The following is an 18,957-nucleotide window of genomic DNA, read 5'->3' as shown; positions in this document are numbered from 1 at the left end:
AGTGTCTAAGCAACACATGACTCTCATAGTCGGCACTTTAGGGGTCGACACTATTTCATCCTTTTTTGGGATATCCGGGTGACTCATCTGATGAACGGGATGGTGGAATGGGATGAGATCAGGTCCCTGTGTGATTCGTCTGAAGAAAAGTTGCACTGCATGACTATATGGGGACGGAACACGTCCTGGAGTGAATCATGTGACGTAAGGTAGACACTGCACCACCAAATAAGAACTAGTAGTGACTCATTTTGAGGTGCGGTATATACGACAAAATATAGAGTCTGGATTGATTCATACGAGGATCCATGTGTGGACTTCCGTTGAAAGGGGGGCATGACCATCTATGGGATCCAGACCATATTTGTGAACACCTAACGCCTAACTTGTATAAAACTGATCGCATCCTACTACTATTCATTATGTGCAATAAATCCTTCCACACAGTAGTTATACAGAAAAGCTCTTAAACTTGTACAATGTATGTATATATATAGAACATGTACTTCATTTTATGGATCAATTTTGGATAGATTTTGCAAAATTGTATATATTACCAACATGACACATCTACAACCAAGCAAGCCCTTATTAGACTTTGCATATGATCCTAAATAGAATAATCTGTTTCACACCTACTCAGGAATATATACTTTCAATGTGTGTTTCCTTTCACTACTGCTTTTTTTGGCAGAAAAGAAAGAATTGATTACATGTAAATTTGATCCCTGGTAGAATCACCATTTTCCCTCCAACCCGGACTTTTTTTTCAATAATCTACTACACACATCTTTTTATCAATTTTCAACTTGAAACATGTTAACCTATAGTTTCAATTATGGAATTCTCCATTGTTATTGTCTCAATATTTCATCTTATAGACATACGTTTTGTGTTTTTTTTGCCATTTTCTCTGACCCGTTTGACCGCGTTAAATCATCATGATGCCTTACGTGAGCGTACAAATGTCCACAAAATCATATCCCTGTCATTTTCATTATGTTGTTAAATGTAACTTGTTGTTCGACGGATCGACCCCCCCCCCCCCCTTTCCCCCCTAAAAAAATTATTTATTAGGTTAATAAACCACATTGAATTAAATGTTGGGGAACACTTACTTGGACTACTTAACAGATTTGGAAAATCTACTGGACGACTTTTACCATATTTACCTTTCTGGAACCTTGGACAAGATGTGTACCTGGATGCTCCGCTTGAACTTTAAAATTAGATTCCTTACTCCGTGATGATGCCTTGTGATGTATTTGTGACTTTTGAACATTAAGTTAAAGACCGTTGAATATCTTGAACTATTTTTTTAAATTATTAATTGAAATTAACAGTAAATTGATTAATTTGTTGATAACTATATGTGTTTGTATTTGGAATTTTGGTAAGTATACCTAACCGATCTGGGGACTAATGTGTGGGCACATTATGTCTTAAGAGAGGGGGAGTGTAATGGTGGTCACTTTGTTTTCTTGTTAATATTACTATTTATTTGGGGAAATTGGTTAATGTTAGTATTATTTATAGTTCTGTAACTCTTTCTTCCGAGACCGGCCATGTAATAATTCTTGTCGGGACTTTCTGCCTCTTGCATATGCCTGACATCCGGCCCGGCCGGGCTAGTTGTCCCTAGGAACTATAAGTATGACGATATTTACCGGGTTCAGGGCAGTCTACACTTAGGATTTGAAATGAGCAGACGCTCATACCGTTTGGCTTGCAAATATGGAACTTTACACTGACAAGTAGACAAGCCACCACCGTATATTTTATTATTCTTGTTATGTAACTTATATTCAACCATAACGTATGTCTCTTAATAAACATCTTGTTTATATTTACGTGGTTTTATAGTTGTCCAATATCCAAGAAATTGGGTAGACAATGGGAAAACGAAGCCAGTGGAAACTCCACTCCCGTTACAATAACTACGCTTATGAAATACATTTTGAAGATTTTAATATTTCCTTAATAAATGCGCAATATAATTCCAAATAAAGGCCCATATCTTTTTTAATATCGTTCATGCAGTGAAACGGGAAGTACGATAAGGGTTGAAGGTGACATATGAACGTTTAATTATATATAATAGCTATTTTTATCATGGGAAAATACACATTCTAACAGTTTAAATACTTCCACACTCAGATTTGTATTACCTTTACGCTAGACCAGGAAAGACTTAAGTATTTGTAAGTATAAATTAATTTCTAGTGCTATATTTCAAATTGTTTAGATGAGACACATGTTTTCTTTCATGAATTTATGTAAGTTTTTTATAATTTTTTATTCTCGGTTCTTGAAAAAAAGAAGGCGGGAGATATTGCAGGGATATTCAAACTCATAAGTCGATGACAAACTAACAACGCCATTAATGTTGATCGATTGTTATGTAAATAAAGAAGATGTGGTGTGTATTTCAATGCTACAACTATTCACTTGAGACCAAAGGCCGATGATATATTATAGGACAGTTGTATGGTTCTCAACAAGGAGCAAATCCCATACTGTATATTAAACTATAAAAGGCCCTGGCTAAACAAAATGTTATAACATTCAAAAACAGAAAACAAACCTACCATATTAACCAATTTCATTTCATTACAGAAGAAGGCTTCATATGAGTAGCAGCAATACATTTGCACTCAAATTTGTCAAAGGACCATCTAGTTGAATAATTAATCTTCTGTTTTAATGAAAATGTGTGGAAGTGTAGTGTAGAGATTCGAAAAGTCATAACTAACAACCATCAACAGCACTCAATCTATCTAAAACCTCCAAATAGATTTTTAATATCCAAAAATGTTTTTTTTTAATTTTTCATGTGTTATATTACAACAGTTAGTCTAAAGACTTTAGTTGTTGAGAGGGAACTGGCGTACGATGGATAACTTCTACGTCATTATGCATCAGGTGTAAAGTTGTCTCCTTTGACTTTCAAACTACATATAATTACATTAATAAAAAAAATAAGGAGATGTGGTATGATTGCCAATGAGACAATTATCCACCGAAGTTCAAATGAAGTGGATGAAAGCAATTAAAGGCAACCGTCGGCCTTCAACAATGAGAAAAACCCATACCGTATGGTCGGCTATAAAAGGCCCCGACATGAAACATATGAAACACTTCAATTGAGACAATTCGGGGTCTAGATCATAACAAAACAACTTACGAAAAACTAATATGACAGACACGAACTAACAACCACTGAACTACAGGTTTCCGTCACAACAATTAATTGCAGAACACTTTACGATGATATGATATTTGACGGGGTTTTCAATACTAAGATACCAAATCAATAAGCGTACATAACAATTTAAATGTCGCAGTGAAATCGACTTTTACCGATGTCTTAACTATTCACGCTAACACTAACTATTCGTCATTATTTTAAGCGATAATAATAATTCATAGAGGATAATCATCTTGGTCGGAAAAAAGTTATCCCCCCCAAGATAGATTAACCCGAGTTTTTCCCTTTAAAACAATTAGGAAAAATTAGGAAAAACAACCATATACATTTTGTAGCAGAATTATAATGCCATACATATTGAACAAAAAATAATACAATCTAATACCAAAAAAAATCTATGATATGTACATGTATCAATATGTAGATGACGACATAAAAATATAGTATTGTACATTTAGAATATAGCAAGAGATAAAGTAAGCTACAGAGTTAAATTTTTCATTCCAATTTTTTCATAATTATAACAAGAAGATAAAACCACTGTTCAAAAGGACGTTATTCTCAATTTCTATGATGATTTTTAAAAAATACAAAAGAGTTAAATTGTTTACTTTATTGAATCTTGATATGTTAAACGAGGATTTTTGGCAGTCCGACAGTGTGCAACACTTCGTTGATCTTCATATTGATTTGCTATTGGATAGTTTCAATTCTTGTTTTTGTCTTTAACTTGTATCATGGTAGTCAAACAGTTTGCGACGCCCCTTTTACCTTCGGATTAAAGTAGGAGAATTGTTGTCAAACAATATTACTTATCTTAACCTCTGAGTTCTTGTTTTTCAGTGGAAATAAAGCTTTAAACATTTTTTCTCGTGCCATTTACAAGGACTTTCTAGATTACACTTGTCCTAAAAATGCACTTTTATATAACGTTTTCACTTGGTTGCTTATGGTATTGATTTATCAATTCCTCATAAAACTACAATTTTCTTCTGTTTTTTTTCCAGGAATATGCTCAAAAGTTCAGTTTCAATTATTGTTCTTCTTGTGCTTCCAGTCTATGTTTTTGCTGCACGAACTAGTAGTTGTCCCACGTCTTGTATATGTTTAAAGAAAATTGGATCTGCGTCATGTCAAGATACCTTGTTACGGTTCGTCCCAGTGTTTCCGAGCTATATAACACAACTTGACTTTTCTGGAAATCGATTAGAAATAATTAACGCTTCAACGTTTCGAAATTTAGAAGGATTGAAACTTGTGTATGTTTCTCTGAAACGGAACGGCATAACACATATCACAACTGATGCCTTCAGTCATTTTCGCTTCCTCCTTAAATTGGATCTCAGTAGGAATCCTAAATTGACTCCGTCTATTGTAGCAGATGCAGTAGCACAAATTAATTGTTTAGATTTTAAACAAATTAAACTTAATAGAATGAAATGGAGCAATGAACCAACTGATTTATACATTGCTTTATCACGCTTTAACATTCAAAAGCTAGAAATACTGGATAACAATTTCGAAAATTTGAATATGACACTTCTAAGCGAAAATTTGGTTCAGCTTAAAGAGTTGCGTATTGGATATGGCATAATCTCTATTATCCGACCAGGATTTTTACAAAAATTAGAAATACTAAATCTCCATTATAATCGTATACAAATAAAAAAAAGACTTTTTTGGAAATGAAACAAGCTGCTATTTCCCGAAACTTGTTCGCCTTAATTTGGCGGCTAACTCCATTACTAATATAAATAACCTGTTCTGGTGTTTAGAGAATCTAAAGTCTTTACGTCTTTCTGGGAATCCAATTTTAGGTTTATTGAATTACACTTTTCTTAAACTCCCGTCGCTTGAACTCCTATACATGACTAATCTAGGATTCCGATTTAACAGAATAGACGACAGAGCATTTCAAAGCATTACTTTGAAACAGTTAAAATTTACTAACAATCATTTTGTTTTCCAAAATGACACAATGTACCATTTTAATAAGACCGAAATTTTCAGATATAGCCCTACAATAGAATATCTTGATTTAAGTGGCAACAAATTCCCCTCTATACATGTTTTAGAAAAAATGTTATCGTCATTACGATCTCTAACACATCTTATTATTGACAACTGTCAACTGATTACACTACCTGAGAATTTGTTTTTCAAATTGCCTAACTTATCATATGTTTCATTTGAAAACAACAGAATCTCATCTTGGAATGGACATAGAGTATTCGGAAACCAATCATCTGTCCGATCGATAATATTGACCGGAAATGCTTTATCAACTATAAACGAAACACTGTTTCCTCGAAATGCTTTAAAACATTTATCAATTTTGTCATTAGGAAACAACCCCGTTGCATGTACATGCTCTAATGTATGGTTTCAAAACTGGATACAAACGGAAAAAATCATTTTCGAAAATTATCCAGAATTGTACCATTGTAAAACGCCTCCAGAAAAAGACGGTGAAATGCTCAAAGATGCAATACCAACACATTTCGAATGTTCCAATACAGATAAGGAACTATTCACTGCGGTTGTCACATCACTATCATTATCAGGAATTGTGTTCGTTATCATTTTCAGTTTAATCTTCAGATTACGATGGCATATACGATATTGGTTATTTCTTTACCGTGTGAAAAAGAAAGGATTTTCTCTTATTTCAAATGAGGAAACAGATTATAAATTTGAAGCATACGTAATATACTGTGACAATGAATTAGAGTGGATTCGCAAAAAGCTTTTAGAAAAAATAGAAAACGAGTCGGGAATTTCTTTATGTATAAGAGATCGAGATTTTGAAGTTGGAAAAGTGTATGTCGAGAACATAATTGAAAAAATGACCGCAAGCAGGAGAATAATTCTCGTTATATCTCATGATATGGTAAAAAGCGACTGGTGTCTGTTTGAATCAAGAATAGCGCAGGAAAAATGTCTTAACATGGAATCTGACGCATTAATAAGTCTTATGGTAGAGGATGTGTCTGAAGAAAATATATCATCAAGTTTGTGTGCTTTTGTTAATACAGCATCACTTAGTAAATTTCCAACAAAAGAATATGACGAGGAACAGTTCTGGTTGAACTTAACAAAATTACTTCGAAACCAAACATAGAATTGTCGATATAAAATCCTGAATAAACCTTATTTCAAATTAATTGTGTCAGTACGCTTCTTAGCTTTGCGAGTGAATCGCGCAAGGATGTTCTTTTGTTTCATTTACAAAATGAAAGTGCTGTTTTCTGCCAGAACACACACCGTTTTATGAAGGAACATTTTTGTATAGATAAATTTTTTGAGATCAGCGATTTTTTTTTGAATTAAGAAACAATAGGACAAATCAAAGATCAGTTGGTCAGTTTTTACCAGAATTCAAAAGGTCTTTTATTCGTAGTATTGCTAATAGTCTATACATATAATTTCAGATGACACATGTAGATAGATACATTTTAATCTATTAATTTAGAGGATTTATATCAATTCATGCATTATCATTTCTTTATCTCGATAAATACATCTTAGGTTCAATAGTTGACATTATGTTATTTTTATTTACATCAGTGATTATGTATCAGTTAAAGCATAAACTTACAAGTTAAATGCTACGACTGTGACTGTGACTTTGTTATCATTTTTAGTGTTGATCAATAGTCCTTCCAATTTTATTATAAGTCACTACCTTCAGTTGATATGAAAAATCAACAATGGAATCTACAAGTATATAAATATTATAACAGTATGAACATTGTCTGACGGACCTGTGCGCCTAACCACCATTTTGATACATCAAATTCGACAAAGCAGCAAACAATGTGATGATGAAATGAGGCTAATACTAAACGGAAGTTAAAAAGAACGAAATCATATATTCATCCACTTTAATGTCATTTGCTCCTCTTAGAGTAAAAAACCTGACAGTTATATCATTACCACATATTAGTTTAAGGTTTCTTTTGAACATTCGAAGGTTCCTACTATGTTTTGGCAACCTAAACTGCACACACTCACACAAACGTAAAATGTCGATAGTTTCATCTCGACTTCTAGAACTGTTCTACAACAGATCTTTCTGTCTAGTTCCTTGACTACAATTAAAGAACGTGCCTTTTTTGGTTCTTCAATTTGGTTGAAAGTTGTGAATTTTCGACTCTCTATACGATACTTGTCACATACCATGTTATCAAACAGAATTATATGTAATAGAAATAATAATAATTGTCATTTCTTATATATCTAAATCTTGTTGTTGCAAGCTGAAACTCTACTCAAAGATTTTCCGTTTGCTATTGTTCATCTTCTTTTTTTATACGGTAGTGTATTCCTTTGACCCTTTTTATCATGTGTATATTCCCCAACTTGTTGCTATGCTCGTCTCTGTATTGTCGCGTTTGTTGCTTTGACGTAATTTTAATAATAACTTGTAAAAAGTAAAATAACAAAAATACCGAACTCCAAGAAAAATTCAAAACGGAAAGTCCTTTATCAAATGGCAAAATTAAATGCTCAAACACATCAAACAAATGGAAAACAACGGTCATATTCCTGACTTGGTTCATACATTTCCTTATGTAGAAAATGGTGGATTAATCCTGGTTTTATAGCTAGCTATACCTCTCACTTGTAAATCATCTTGTCAGGGATTTCATTACTACAAATTACTTAAACTCGAGACAACAGTGGTTTAACGATATTCAAATTTCATAAGTCCTTTAAGAAGTTTAAACCCGTTACTTAAACAAGTATTTGGTCGGAATATTTGAACGTACCTGTAGAATCTTTATTACCAACGCGATATCACGTTCTAATTTTACGGGGTTTTGTAAATAGACTCATAACATGTAAACTTATTGATTCATTGAATAAACTTATTCTAAACGGTTAAAAATCTAAGACTGTAGTAAGATTATTGTTTATTGTCTCCATCGGTACATACATTGATTTGTATTGTGATAATTCAAAACATAACTAAATATGTATGGCTATACAGTTATGAACATTTTTGGCTTACATTGTGGCGATACTTTCATTTTGGCATTGCACAAGGTCATGCTTTTCTCAGACTGTTCATTTATTAGTACTAAAATTTTGAAAAAATGCATATAGTACACCAAATTACTTTTATGACTTTTGCAAAATTTTAGCGGACTGGTTTGTGAAAATGCGCACACCGATTTTTTTGACTGCTTTTATTTATGTATATATAATATATTTAACACAAACACAAAAAGACTATCCCAATTCCTGAGGTTTAATCTTACCGCTTCTGTGTGTAGACATGCCAAATATATACAAAGTAACAATTGTTATGAATACGGTAACAAGTCCAACCACTATAAATATTAGGATGCAGACAAGTAAGAGAGTGCCGAGTTTATGGTCAACTTCGACCTACATCGATTCGTCCAACTCGGCTGAGTAGAGTTTGTCGAGTTTACTCGAGTTTCAATCAAGTTTGACCCTACCCGAAAAAAATTGGAATCAACACTGAGTTGAGGCAGCTTTAGCTAAGTTACAAAATGGCGACAAACAAGAACAGCAAAAAAGAAAATGATACAAAATAAGTGACTTTTTTTTTTTGATAAAGCCAAAGAAAGGGGACTGTTAAGAAAGATTTATCGTTTGGTTGTGATTTGACAATAACAAATATTTTACATGCATAAAAACTGCCGGTGATGTTTATCCATAGAACAGATAAAATATAATTTCGCGAAATTATTAGGAAAATCTATTCCCTTTACTTAGCAGACGACGGGGCAGGAGGATTATAAAAAATAATGGCCTGGTTAGAACTGAAACTGAAAAAAAATGAATAAATGATAGAAGTTCTTTAATTTAATTGTGTTACACGTTTGAACATGAAGTTGTTCATTTTCGACGTTCATAAAAAAATAAGCAACCGCTGCTACAATTATCGTCCATTTTGGAGTCATTAACATTAGCACTGATTGTATAACTCTAGTCTACCCGAGTTAGACGAATCGAAGTAGAACATTTTTTCTCAAAAAGGGAATCATGTAAACAGAAAAGGTATTAACATGGTACAAACATAAGCATAATAAGACACTTCATTAGAAACCAAAACCGATTCGTTAAAAAGTATCGTAATATTTTTGGCATATCATCAAAGATGCATCTTTTAAACAAGCATTCACGTTATATAATGTTTCAATTTTCAGTGTTGTTGAAACCTTTCTAATAAATAATGAACGCTCCTCAAAATTAGAAAAGTCTTATGTTTGGGTTGGAAAGTGTAGGAAAAATGAAAGAAAGACAAAGATTATAGGAATATGTTTACATGAAAACTACCCAATTCTCGATGATAATACATTAAATAGTAAACACGAAATTTATTTAAAACTTTAGTACTTACACGAATCAATGGTGTGTAAACAGATGTTTACGTAGTTTACTTACAAAAACTCATCAAGGATACCAGACTGCTGTGTGTTTGTATATTCTATATTGGCTAGAGGTATAGGGGAGAGTTGAGATCTCACAGAATATGTTTAACCCCGCCGGATTTTTGCGCCTGTCCCAAGTCAGGAGCCTGTAGCCTTTGTTAGTCTTGCGTGTTTTTAATTTTAGTTCATTTATATGTTTTGGAGTTTAGTGTGACGTCAATTTTCATTGAACTAGTATACATTTTTGTTGAGGGGCCGGCTGAAGCCCGCCTCCGGGTGCGGAATTTTCTCGCTGTGTTAAAGACCCATTGGTGGCCTTGGGCTGTTTTCTGCCCTTTGGTCGGGTTGTTGTCTCTTTGACACATTCCCCATTTCCATTCTCAATTTTATTATAATTTGTAAGCCATACGCACGTTTCGTCTACATATGAATCATAAGTGTCGCTTGAAACAAAACAAATGTAAGGCCAATTTAAAATGATGGTCTAATTAAACCGCAAACGATGTCGCTACATATGTGAACATATAGGACAAAATTACATGAAAATGCCCATTTCATACAATGACCATCGTTTAAGTCAATTTGTTCAAGTCTCTCGGTTTGTTGTGAGATAATTCTCGAAATGTAATGGATCCAAATCAAGACTGTTTTATATATTCAAAGTGAAGATAAACGTTTCTCCTAAGTAATAAAGGTCCCGAAGGGAGTATATGTAATAAAATCACAGATTGAAGCTGTACTCCTTCATCATTTAATCCAAGAATGGTACTCAGCCAAGTGTCGAGTGAGTACGATTTGTTAGGACTTGCTCTTCCATATATTTTAGCAGCAAATGTTCTTATGAAAAACTGAGAATAGAAAGCATTGTAAATGACAAAACCCAAACCGATTCGCTTATGGATTATGTCAACAGAACCAAGATTATTCGACAATAAATTGTTCAAATTTCACAGATGTTCAAAACCCGAAAATGCCGTTGGTAACCCTATACTAGTGTTTTTTACGAAAGAAGCAACATAAATTATAAGTTTTGTTCCTGTTAAAACAGAGAAAAGAAAATGCTAGTATATAACTACGAGCGCTACAAATGATAGCCAAACATTGTAAAGCGACTACAAAACAGTAATCCGTTCCAATACTAAAATATGATTATGTGGAACTGTAGTGACAGCAAGAATTAGACAACATTTAGTGGAAGAAATGGAGTACAATTTAGTCGTGTTACACCCAAAGTTCACTTGATTATTTCGAGTGTACTAATTCAACAAGAACAGGTCACAATAGCTACTGCAACGTCATCTGACATTAAGAGGATAACTGACACATATTCTGGTTTGAATTTCAAGGATGTTAAACTGGAAAACGTTTCTTCAAATTTGAAACTATTGCGAATACCTTGCATACGTATGGTGGATCAACACTATATATTTCCTCAGATAGAATTTTCTTATACTTTGACAAAATGTAGATTTTACCATGCTTTTTTCAAAAACATGATAAAAGGTATGGGTCACCGTGCTATTTTTCAAGCTACAAATCGTTCTAAATTGCCTAATGTTGCATAAATTATTCATAAAAAAACACCGTTTGGAGAACAAAAAGAAGTCTATGGGATATAATTTGAAATAAAACTAGTTCAGTGAAAATGGACGTCACACTAAACTCCAAAAAATATAAATGAACTAAAATTAATTAAAATATGAGAAGATAGGTTTAATAATATGCTTTAAGAAAATAAAAATAAAAAATTTTGTCACCGAACTTGTTTTCTTGCTACAAGTAAAAAATGAAAATTTTATTAACATACCTTTTTAATTTTTTTTACTATAATGCTATAAGAGTAAAATCAAATATTTGGTCTAAATAATGCAATAAATCACTTATGTTCCTTTATTTAAATAAACAGTTTAAAATATTAATTGCCAATCTGTTTCAAAACTTTCAGATTTAAGCAAAGAACTAGACCGATTGTGCACTGCTATATTACAATCCAAGTATACAGTTAACAGGAGCATATTTGTGCCCAATTGGTCTTATTCTATGGCAACATTGGAACGAATCGGAAAATTTCAGAAACGTTGGGCTTTTGTACTACAAGCTGTTAAAACAATTTGGAGAAAATGGCACATGGATCATTTTCCATTATTTGAAAATCACGAAAAATATATATTTGAAACCAAGACAGACAGACAATGTCCGAAACCCTTATCTGAAACTTGTTTCAGTGCAAACATTCGTTATTTATCGTAACAGTATATAAACTCGTTTTGTAACCATTTACGATATAAATAGCTCCCTTGATTGTTTTGTTTTAATTGTTTTTCTTCAATCTAGAAAAAAAAAACAAATTTGCGAAAGATTACAGTGGCTTAAGGTACCTAGGGTGTCTTCCTCCATCTTGAATTTTAAAATAGCAGATAACAATCGGTCTAGATCTTTAATAAAATGTGCAAATTTCGAGAGTAGTATGTTATTCATGTGTGAGACTTTTCATGTTTATAAGGAAATTATGTGTTTTATCATATTTACGGCTGTATTTTACAAAAAACTGAATTTTTTGTTTGATTCATTTTTTTTTGCCACATAAGGGGAAATAACTCAGATAAAGTACCTTTTATAATAGAATCTGTTGTAAATTTACCTATTTTATTATTAAGCAAGAAAACGAGTCCGGTGACCCATTTTATATTTTTCTTATCTGAAAGCATATTATTAGAGCTATCTTCTCATATTTTATCTTAAAATTCTATGGTGTGGTTTTCTTTTTATCACACAAAATTGGTTTTCCATGCATAATCTATACAAAATCTGTCAATTACGCACAACCTGTAGCGTGAAAAAAAGCCTGGTGACCCATACTTTTTATTATATTTTTTGAAAAAAGCATGAAATAAAAAATATTTTGACGTCTCCTCTAATTCTTATTCGTGGGATACCAATTTTCGTGGATTTTGTGGGTACATGTGAACCACGAATTTAAAAGTTTAGATAATTACACTTTCCCTTAAGGTTCGAACGCAGACTTTTGAAAAACCACGAAATTAAATATCCACGAAACTGTAAGTTTTCCCCATTCCACGAAAATTGGTACCTACGAAATGAATGGATCTCCAATGCGTATGCATGGATTTGATAATGTCTGAACTGTTTAATATGTCGAATTGACTGTTATCAATATCATACTTGGGTGTTTTTTTTCAAATATTTTCATTGTGAATTTCATTGTGAATTTCATACACAACTCTATCGGGCAAAGTAATGGGAATACAGAAAAGCGTTTCTGACGCATTCAAGTTATAAAAGTTATTTTCATTTTCTAGCACCGGGCAACGTTGACCCTAGATGGATTTGGCTATTCCTTTGTGACCCTTTTGGTCGTATAATTTTAACGTATTCAATTACTTATACATCCTTAATTTGTAAACTAATGGGTTTGAACGCTTCTGATAAGGGAAATACGGAAAAGCGTTTCTGATGCACTAAATCTGTAAAGTGTAATTTTATCATCATTTAAATTTAAATAATACAAATGATTACCATAAAATCTTAGGGTCCATGCAAACTAGCAAAAGGTTTTGTGTCAGCTTTGCGTGTGGGAATTCAAATCTTCGTTTTTGACTCGCCTAAGACAAATTGAGGATGCGAAACTGATGTGTGCTGTTCTGGCGGCGTCAGTAGTTGTTAAAGTTTGTGATTAGGTCAAATGAAGATTGTTATTTGGTATGCAACTTATTTCAAATGGATATTATTTGGCCCCGTCCTCATTCACGGTTCATTGACTTTTAAAACTTTAATTGTTGCTATTTTTTACTATTCAAACTACACACAGGCTAGACACATGTCTGAGTTATGAGTTTATGATGCATTTCATTTACTTGTACTAGTAATTTATGATCTGAAAATTTTACATTCAAATATATCTACTAAATATAAGTTTAAATAGCAATCCACTAGCTACTGGGCGGTTGGTACCATCGGGACTACCAGTACATTTTTTTAATAAGAAGCGGTACCAACTTCGTTTTAAAATTTGACTGAAATAATTTCAACTGTCACTCTTATTGGATATTGAATATGCCAGCAATTATTTTTCATTTATCTATTTGTTATCATAAAATCGTTACTCGATAATTCCTATCTCAGAATCTTTAAATTGAAAAATAAACAAACTGTAGAGTGCAATCATGTTGAAACATTACGAAAACCTCATTGGAAAATACTTTGAGCGGTTTTATCATTTAAATGACGAAATACGAATTTTATTTTCTATAAATTTCGATTAGGTACAAATAACAGGCTTGAAGGCGTACTTTTTAAATGTGTCTTTTTCTCCTGAGAACGTGGTTAGATTATAACATTGTACAAGTAATGCGGAGTAATAAACTTCTAAAAGTATTTATCTAGATTGAAATTCCTCAGGCACTACGACAGTTTCAATTGCCTGATTTAATTTTTTTTTTGTAGTAATTAATTATTCTTAATGGACATTGTTTCTTTATTAAAAAACTTATATACAAATAATTTTCAGGCTTTAAACATTACGGTTTAAAATATACAAGCAAAAATGATAATAACTGTGATATTTTTGGCTGTTTTCACTACAGTTGGACTTGGTAAGAAAACAATTGTAGTATTAGTATCTTTATCTTTTTATTTATTTTTGGTTTTTAAACAATTAAAAATGTAAATATCTGAAACAATTGTTACTGGTTTTGAAGTTAAAGGAAAGTGTCAAATGTTCATGAGCCTGTCCCGAATTAGGAACCCCGTGAGTAGTTTTCATACTTCATATCATAATGTGTTTTTGTTATTTGAAGAATTAGGTTTTAATGGCAGATCACTGACTGTTTGTACACTGAACGTTAATAGACAATTAGTGTTTTTCAAATTTACAAAGTTTAAAGTCGAAACTGACGGAAATGTATGGAAATCTGATATATATCTTCAGTAACATGTTTATGCTGATACAAACTGAATAATTAATTATATTTTGATGTTTTAATTATTATATTGTAGGAAAACTTTTGGATCAAGTGTGGATAAAAACTGAGAACATGCTTCGATTACAAATTTGCATTACACCAGTCTATCATTTTTTCAGTTATTTCCTGTTAACGACCAATATATGAAATTCACCGTTAAAGCATGTAGTAACGCCTTTATTGTACTTTCTAGTGACACCTACCTATTTTCTTTATACGATTATAGAATAATTATTGGGGCTGGAGATAATTCAAAAATAGACCTCCGTCGAAGGTATGATCAATCAATTAGTAGTTTTGATTTTAGTACACCTGGTATATTAAATTGCACAGAGCACATATTGTTTGAACTAAATTGGACTATATCCGGAAGAATAACTCTAACGTCTGGTTCCAAGATGGTTATGAATTGGACGGATCCATTTCCTATTCCTATAGATGGCATAGGTATCACGACTGGATTGGGATCTGTAGGGCTGTGGAAAGTTGAACATTCTTGTAAGTGATAACGTTTTTGCTTTTAGATCACAAGTACAAAATATACTTTGATTGAATGGTGTAAGTTTTTTGACAAATTTCAATGTCAGTGTAATTATCATAACCATAAAAAGAATAAAAAGAAAAATAGAAAAAGGAAAAAAAAAGTCTGCATGCAAAAACATTCATAAATTATCGTTTATTTAGTGTTTCACGAAGCAGTACAGTAACATATTCTTATTTGTGGGGAAAAAATCTATATTTGCCGAAATCTTTGAGGTTTTAATCATCCTACTTCATTGCAAAGTTTCATTAAAAAAAGACACAAACCATTTAGCTTTGACTTGTATCATGTTTTTTTTTCTATCGGAACAAACAAATCTTTCAACTTCAATAAAGAACGAAATGTTATATTTTCAACAACAAAAAACAGGAAAAAGTTATGATAAAAAAAATAATAATATTGTTTTTATATTATTACTGATTTTGAATACACACAAACTATTTTCTTTCATTTTCAATCATAAACGAATATTTTGTCAGAAAATTAAAAATCAAAGGCTAACAACTATGTTTCAATTGAAGTTAATATATTACCTGGTAGACCTTGGTTATGGGAGTAAACTCTTTAAATCATTAATGCGTTTGTAATAGACAGTTTCAACAATGCTTCTTATAATAATCACTCTTATGAAGCGAAAGTAAAAGAGGGACGAAAGATACCAGAGGGACATTCAAACCCATAGATAGAAAACAAACTGACAACGCCATGGCCAAAAATAAAAAGACAAACAGACAAATAATAGTACAGATGACACAACATAGAAAACTAAAGTCTAAGCAACGCAAACCCCACCAAAAACTGGGGGTGATCTCAGGTGCTCCGGAAGGGTAAGCAGATCCTGCTCCACATGTGGCTCCCGTCGTGTTGCTTATGTTATTACAAATCCGGTAAATAGTCTAATTCGGTAGGTCACATTCGTGAAAAGGGAAGGGTATTGTAGTTACGACATAAGGAACATATCCGATATCATCTGTGAAACGGTTATTCCATAACGGTCAACCAACTCGTGATGGCGTCCGTACAATTTACGAAGGAATTATTTCAACTTCACCATTTGGAACTCTTGGTTTAATAGCTTAGTATAATAGTTTAATAAAATAGTCTGTGTAATTTAGAAACTTGGACATTTTTGATAAAAAATATTTGACACAAACGTACCGGTAATTTTAAAGATTTATGTCCCTTTCTTTCGGTTATATCTTGCTGTTTAATGTGAGCCAAGGCTCAAGTGTTGAATGCCGTACTTTGACCTGTTTGCACCTGTCCTTAGTCAGGAACCTGATGTTCAGTGGTTGTCGTTCGTTGAAGTGGTTCATAAGTGTTTCTCGTTTCTCGTTTTTTATATAGATTAGACCGTTGGTTTTCCTGTTTAAATGGTTTTACACTAGTCATTTTGGGGCCCTTTATAGCTTGTTGTTCGGTGTGAGCCAAGGCTCCGTGTTAAAGACCGTACTTTGACCTATAATGGTTTACTTTTACAAATTGTGACTTGAATGGAGAGTTGTCTCATTGGCACACATACCACATCTTCTTATATCTATCTGAGGCAATATGAAAGTACATTAGCAACTTGTATTCAGACGATATCGGCGCAGTGAACTGTAACACTCTTTCGTTTAGTAAACTTATAAAATATTAATAATTCCTTTTCATTAATGTTTCAAATTACAGTTTTCAAATTGATATTGGTTACCAATAACCCTTTTCCTATCGATCTGTTAGTAAATATTTCTTAAATTTTTGGTGACGCTAATGTCACTTAATAGTTCGAAAAGGTGCTAAAATTGTCACCGCATCTGTCTTTGCGAATATTAATTGGGATTACTGTCGTTTTTTTTTTCAAACCTTACTATTAGTATTTCTCATGGTAATGTTCCACCGATCATTTATTACCCGTCAAATAACTGCCAAACAGTAATGCATATGCCCAAGTTATTAACAACCAGGACAATCTGATACGCAGTGGTGTATCTTCAGAACTATGTTTAATTCATTCCCTGTCACACCGGTACTCTTGTTTCTTTTTTATGTACATATATGATTAAAGGCTAAAATTAATACTCAAAATACCAGCATTGTGATTCAATGTTTCAAAAACTTATACCATTTATTGTTTGATATCAATTTGCTTCTTTTTTACAAGACAGATTAACTATGCAGTGTATTTTGGAAAAGTATTATCAAAGTTATGCTTGTAACTAGTTCACAAGTTCAATATTCAAAATTCGTGTTCATTTCTTACTGAATTTATTAAGAAAGGGAAAAAACATAATGTCCTGAAATGTCCTGAAATGTTTAGCTAAATTGAATTTATGTAGCAAATGTTGTTTCTTAAGTGCTTGCTGGGGTTTAAGGAAATGTGGAAAACACTTTTGTTTAAATGAAAGAACATGTATATATGTATATCAAGGGATAATGGCAGAGTGAGGTATTAACTCTTCCTATTTTTCCTTCAAATCATGGAATTCGCAATAAAATAAATATCATCTCTTTCTTTACAACTTTGGCAACTAGTCTGTTTACAACAGACCTGGATCATTACTTTTTCACAAAACAAAACGGTTCCCTATTATCGAAACTGTATGTCTCTACACTATATTTTTTCCAATGAATTTCACATTTTTGCACTTTTTTCAACAAGGCTTTTGTATAATTTGGTGCGAATTCTCTATATAATTCAAATTAGATAGTGTCTTTTCGATAAATAAAGGTATAAAATGCCTGAAAAGGTAGGGATTAATCCTTACTTCGAAAATTTATCCATAAAGATTCAAACATACACAAGCTAAGATTAAAAATGCTTCAAAACACATATTGGAAAACACAAGTTACACATTGAGATTTTATATTTTATTTCAGGTGTTTGCAAAAGTGAGAGGTTATGGCGACAAAACAATTAAAATGTACAGTACAGTGATAACTACTATAAACAATGTATAACATCACATAAATCAAGTTTGAAATTGATAATTATGTATTGTCATCCAACATATATACTAGCATTGAAAGAAGAAAATTTGAAAACTTTAAGATAAGATAGTCAACTTGTCTTTTTCAGCTCAGTTTACTGGCTTTTACTGTGGTGAGCCAGAAACGTATGGTAGTATGACCTTACTAATTACCATTAAGAAACACAGCAGAATTGACTGTGTATCTGAATGTTCATTGAGAGATGACTGCCTTGGAGTCAATTTCAATCGAAAAACAAAAGAATGTCAGATCATTGCTGGAGGTCAATTGGTCATCAAGATGGTTGTTCAGGGATCACCATGGCGATTTTATACAAAATGCTTACAAGAGAAAATGATGTGCATATCATGTCTTGTGTGGGATTCTAGCACACTGAATAATACAGGTCTCGAAGTTCCTTAATACAATACCAGAACAACGCAACCTGTGACCATTCTTTGCTGTAGCACTATTAAGTAACCTTTACTTGTATTTGTGACTGACATTTGATATCACCGACATTTGATATTACAGTTTTTTTAATGTACCTTGCGCTTTTCTTTCACAATGACCGAAATGAAAACGAGATGGCTTGTTTAATCTGACCAAAGATGACTAAGTCAAAAACCTGGAACCACATCAGTGCTTGTCTTACATTTTATTATTAATATGTTTGATACAATATTGTAACCACACCAAATGTGTGTATCTTCACAGTCAGGAACTTCGTCAGCTGTTCTCTATAATTACATCTTTATGTTGCTGTTTTTGAAATTTCAGAGTATGAAGGATTCTGCGTAATCTAATCACCAGAAATGTTGGGATGGGGTAACAATATCCTTAAGAATGAAAATTCAACCAAAGAAGTTT

The 18,957-nt window shown here is 32.5% G+C and overlaps 2 protein-coding genes across 3 annotated transcripts in view; one reads left to right on the top strand and one right to left on the bottom strand.

Moving 5' to 3' along the window:
• LOC127711278 (toll-like receptor 6) overlaps nt 1-6,828 on the top strand; it is a 230,850-nt gene extending 224,022 nt beyond the window's left edge. Inside the window, exons 1-2 of one of the 2 annotated variants that reach the window (XM_052217270.1) lie at nt 2,158-2,201; nt 4,216-6,828. In XM_052217270.1, coding sequence (XP_052073230.1) covers nt 5,076-6,329 — 1,254 coding nt within the window. In that variant the 5' untranslated portion in view covers nt 2,158-2,201; nt 4,216-5,075 and the 3' untranslated portion in view covers nt 6,330-6,828. Of the gene's footprint in view, nt 1-2,157; nt 2,202-4,215 lie in introns of those variants that run through there. The other variant, XM_052217272.1, reaches the window with a different exon arrangement.
• The window catches only part of LOC127712830 (uncharacterized), a 270,720-nt gene that overhangs the window by 127,789 nt on the left and 123,974 nt on the right, over nt 1-18,957 (bottom strand). The window lies entirely within an intron of this gene.

Source organism: Mytilus californianus, unplaced genomic scaffold (assembly GCF_021869535.1).
Source record: "Mytilus californianus isolate M0D057914Y unplaced genomic scaffold, xbMytCali1.0.p SCAF_8, whole genome shotgun sequence".
NCBI lineage: Eukaryota > Metazoa > Mollusca > Bivalvia > Mytilida > Mytilidae > Mytilus > Mytilus californianus.
Note: the sequence above shows the minus strand (reverse complement) of the source record. Positions and strands in the feature narration are given on the sequence as shown.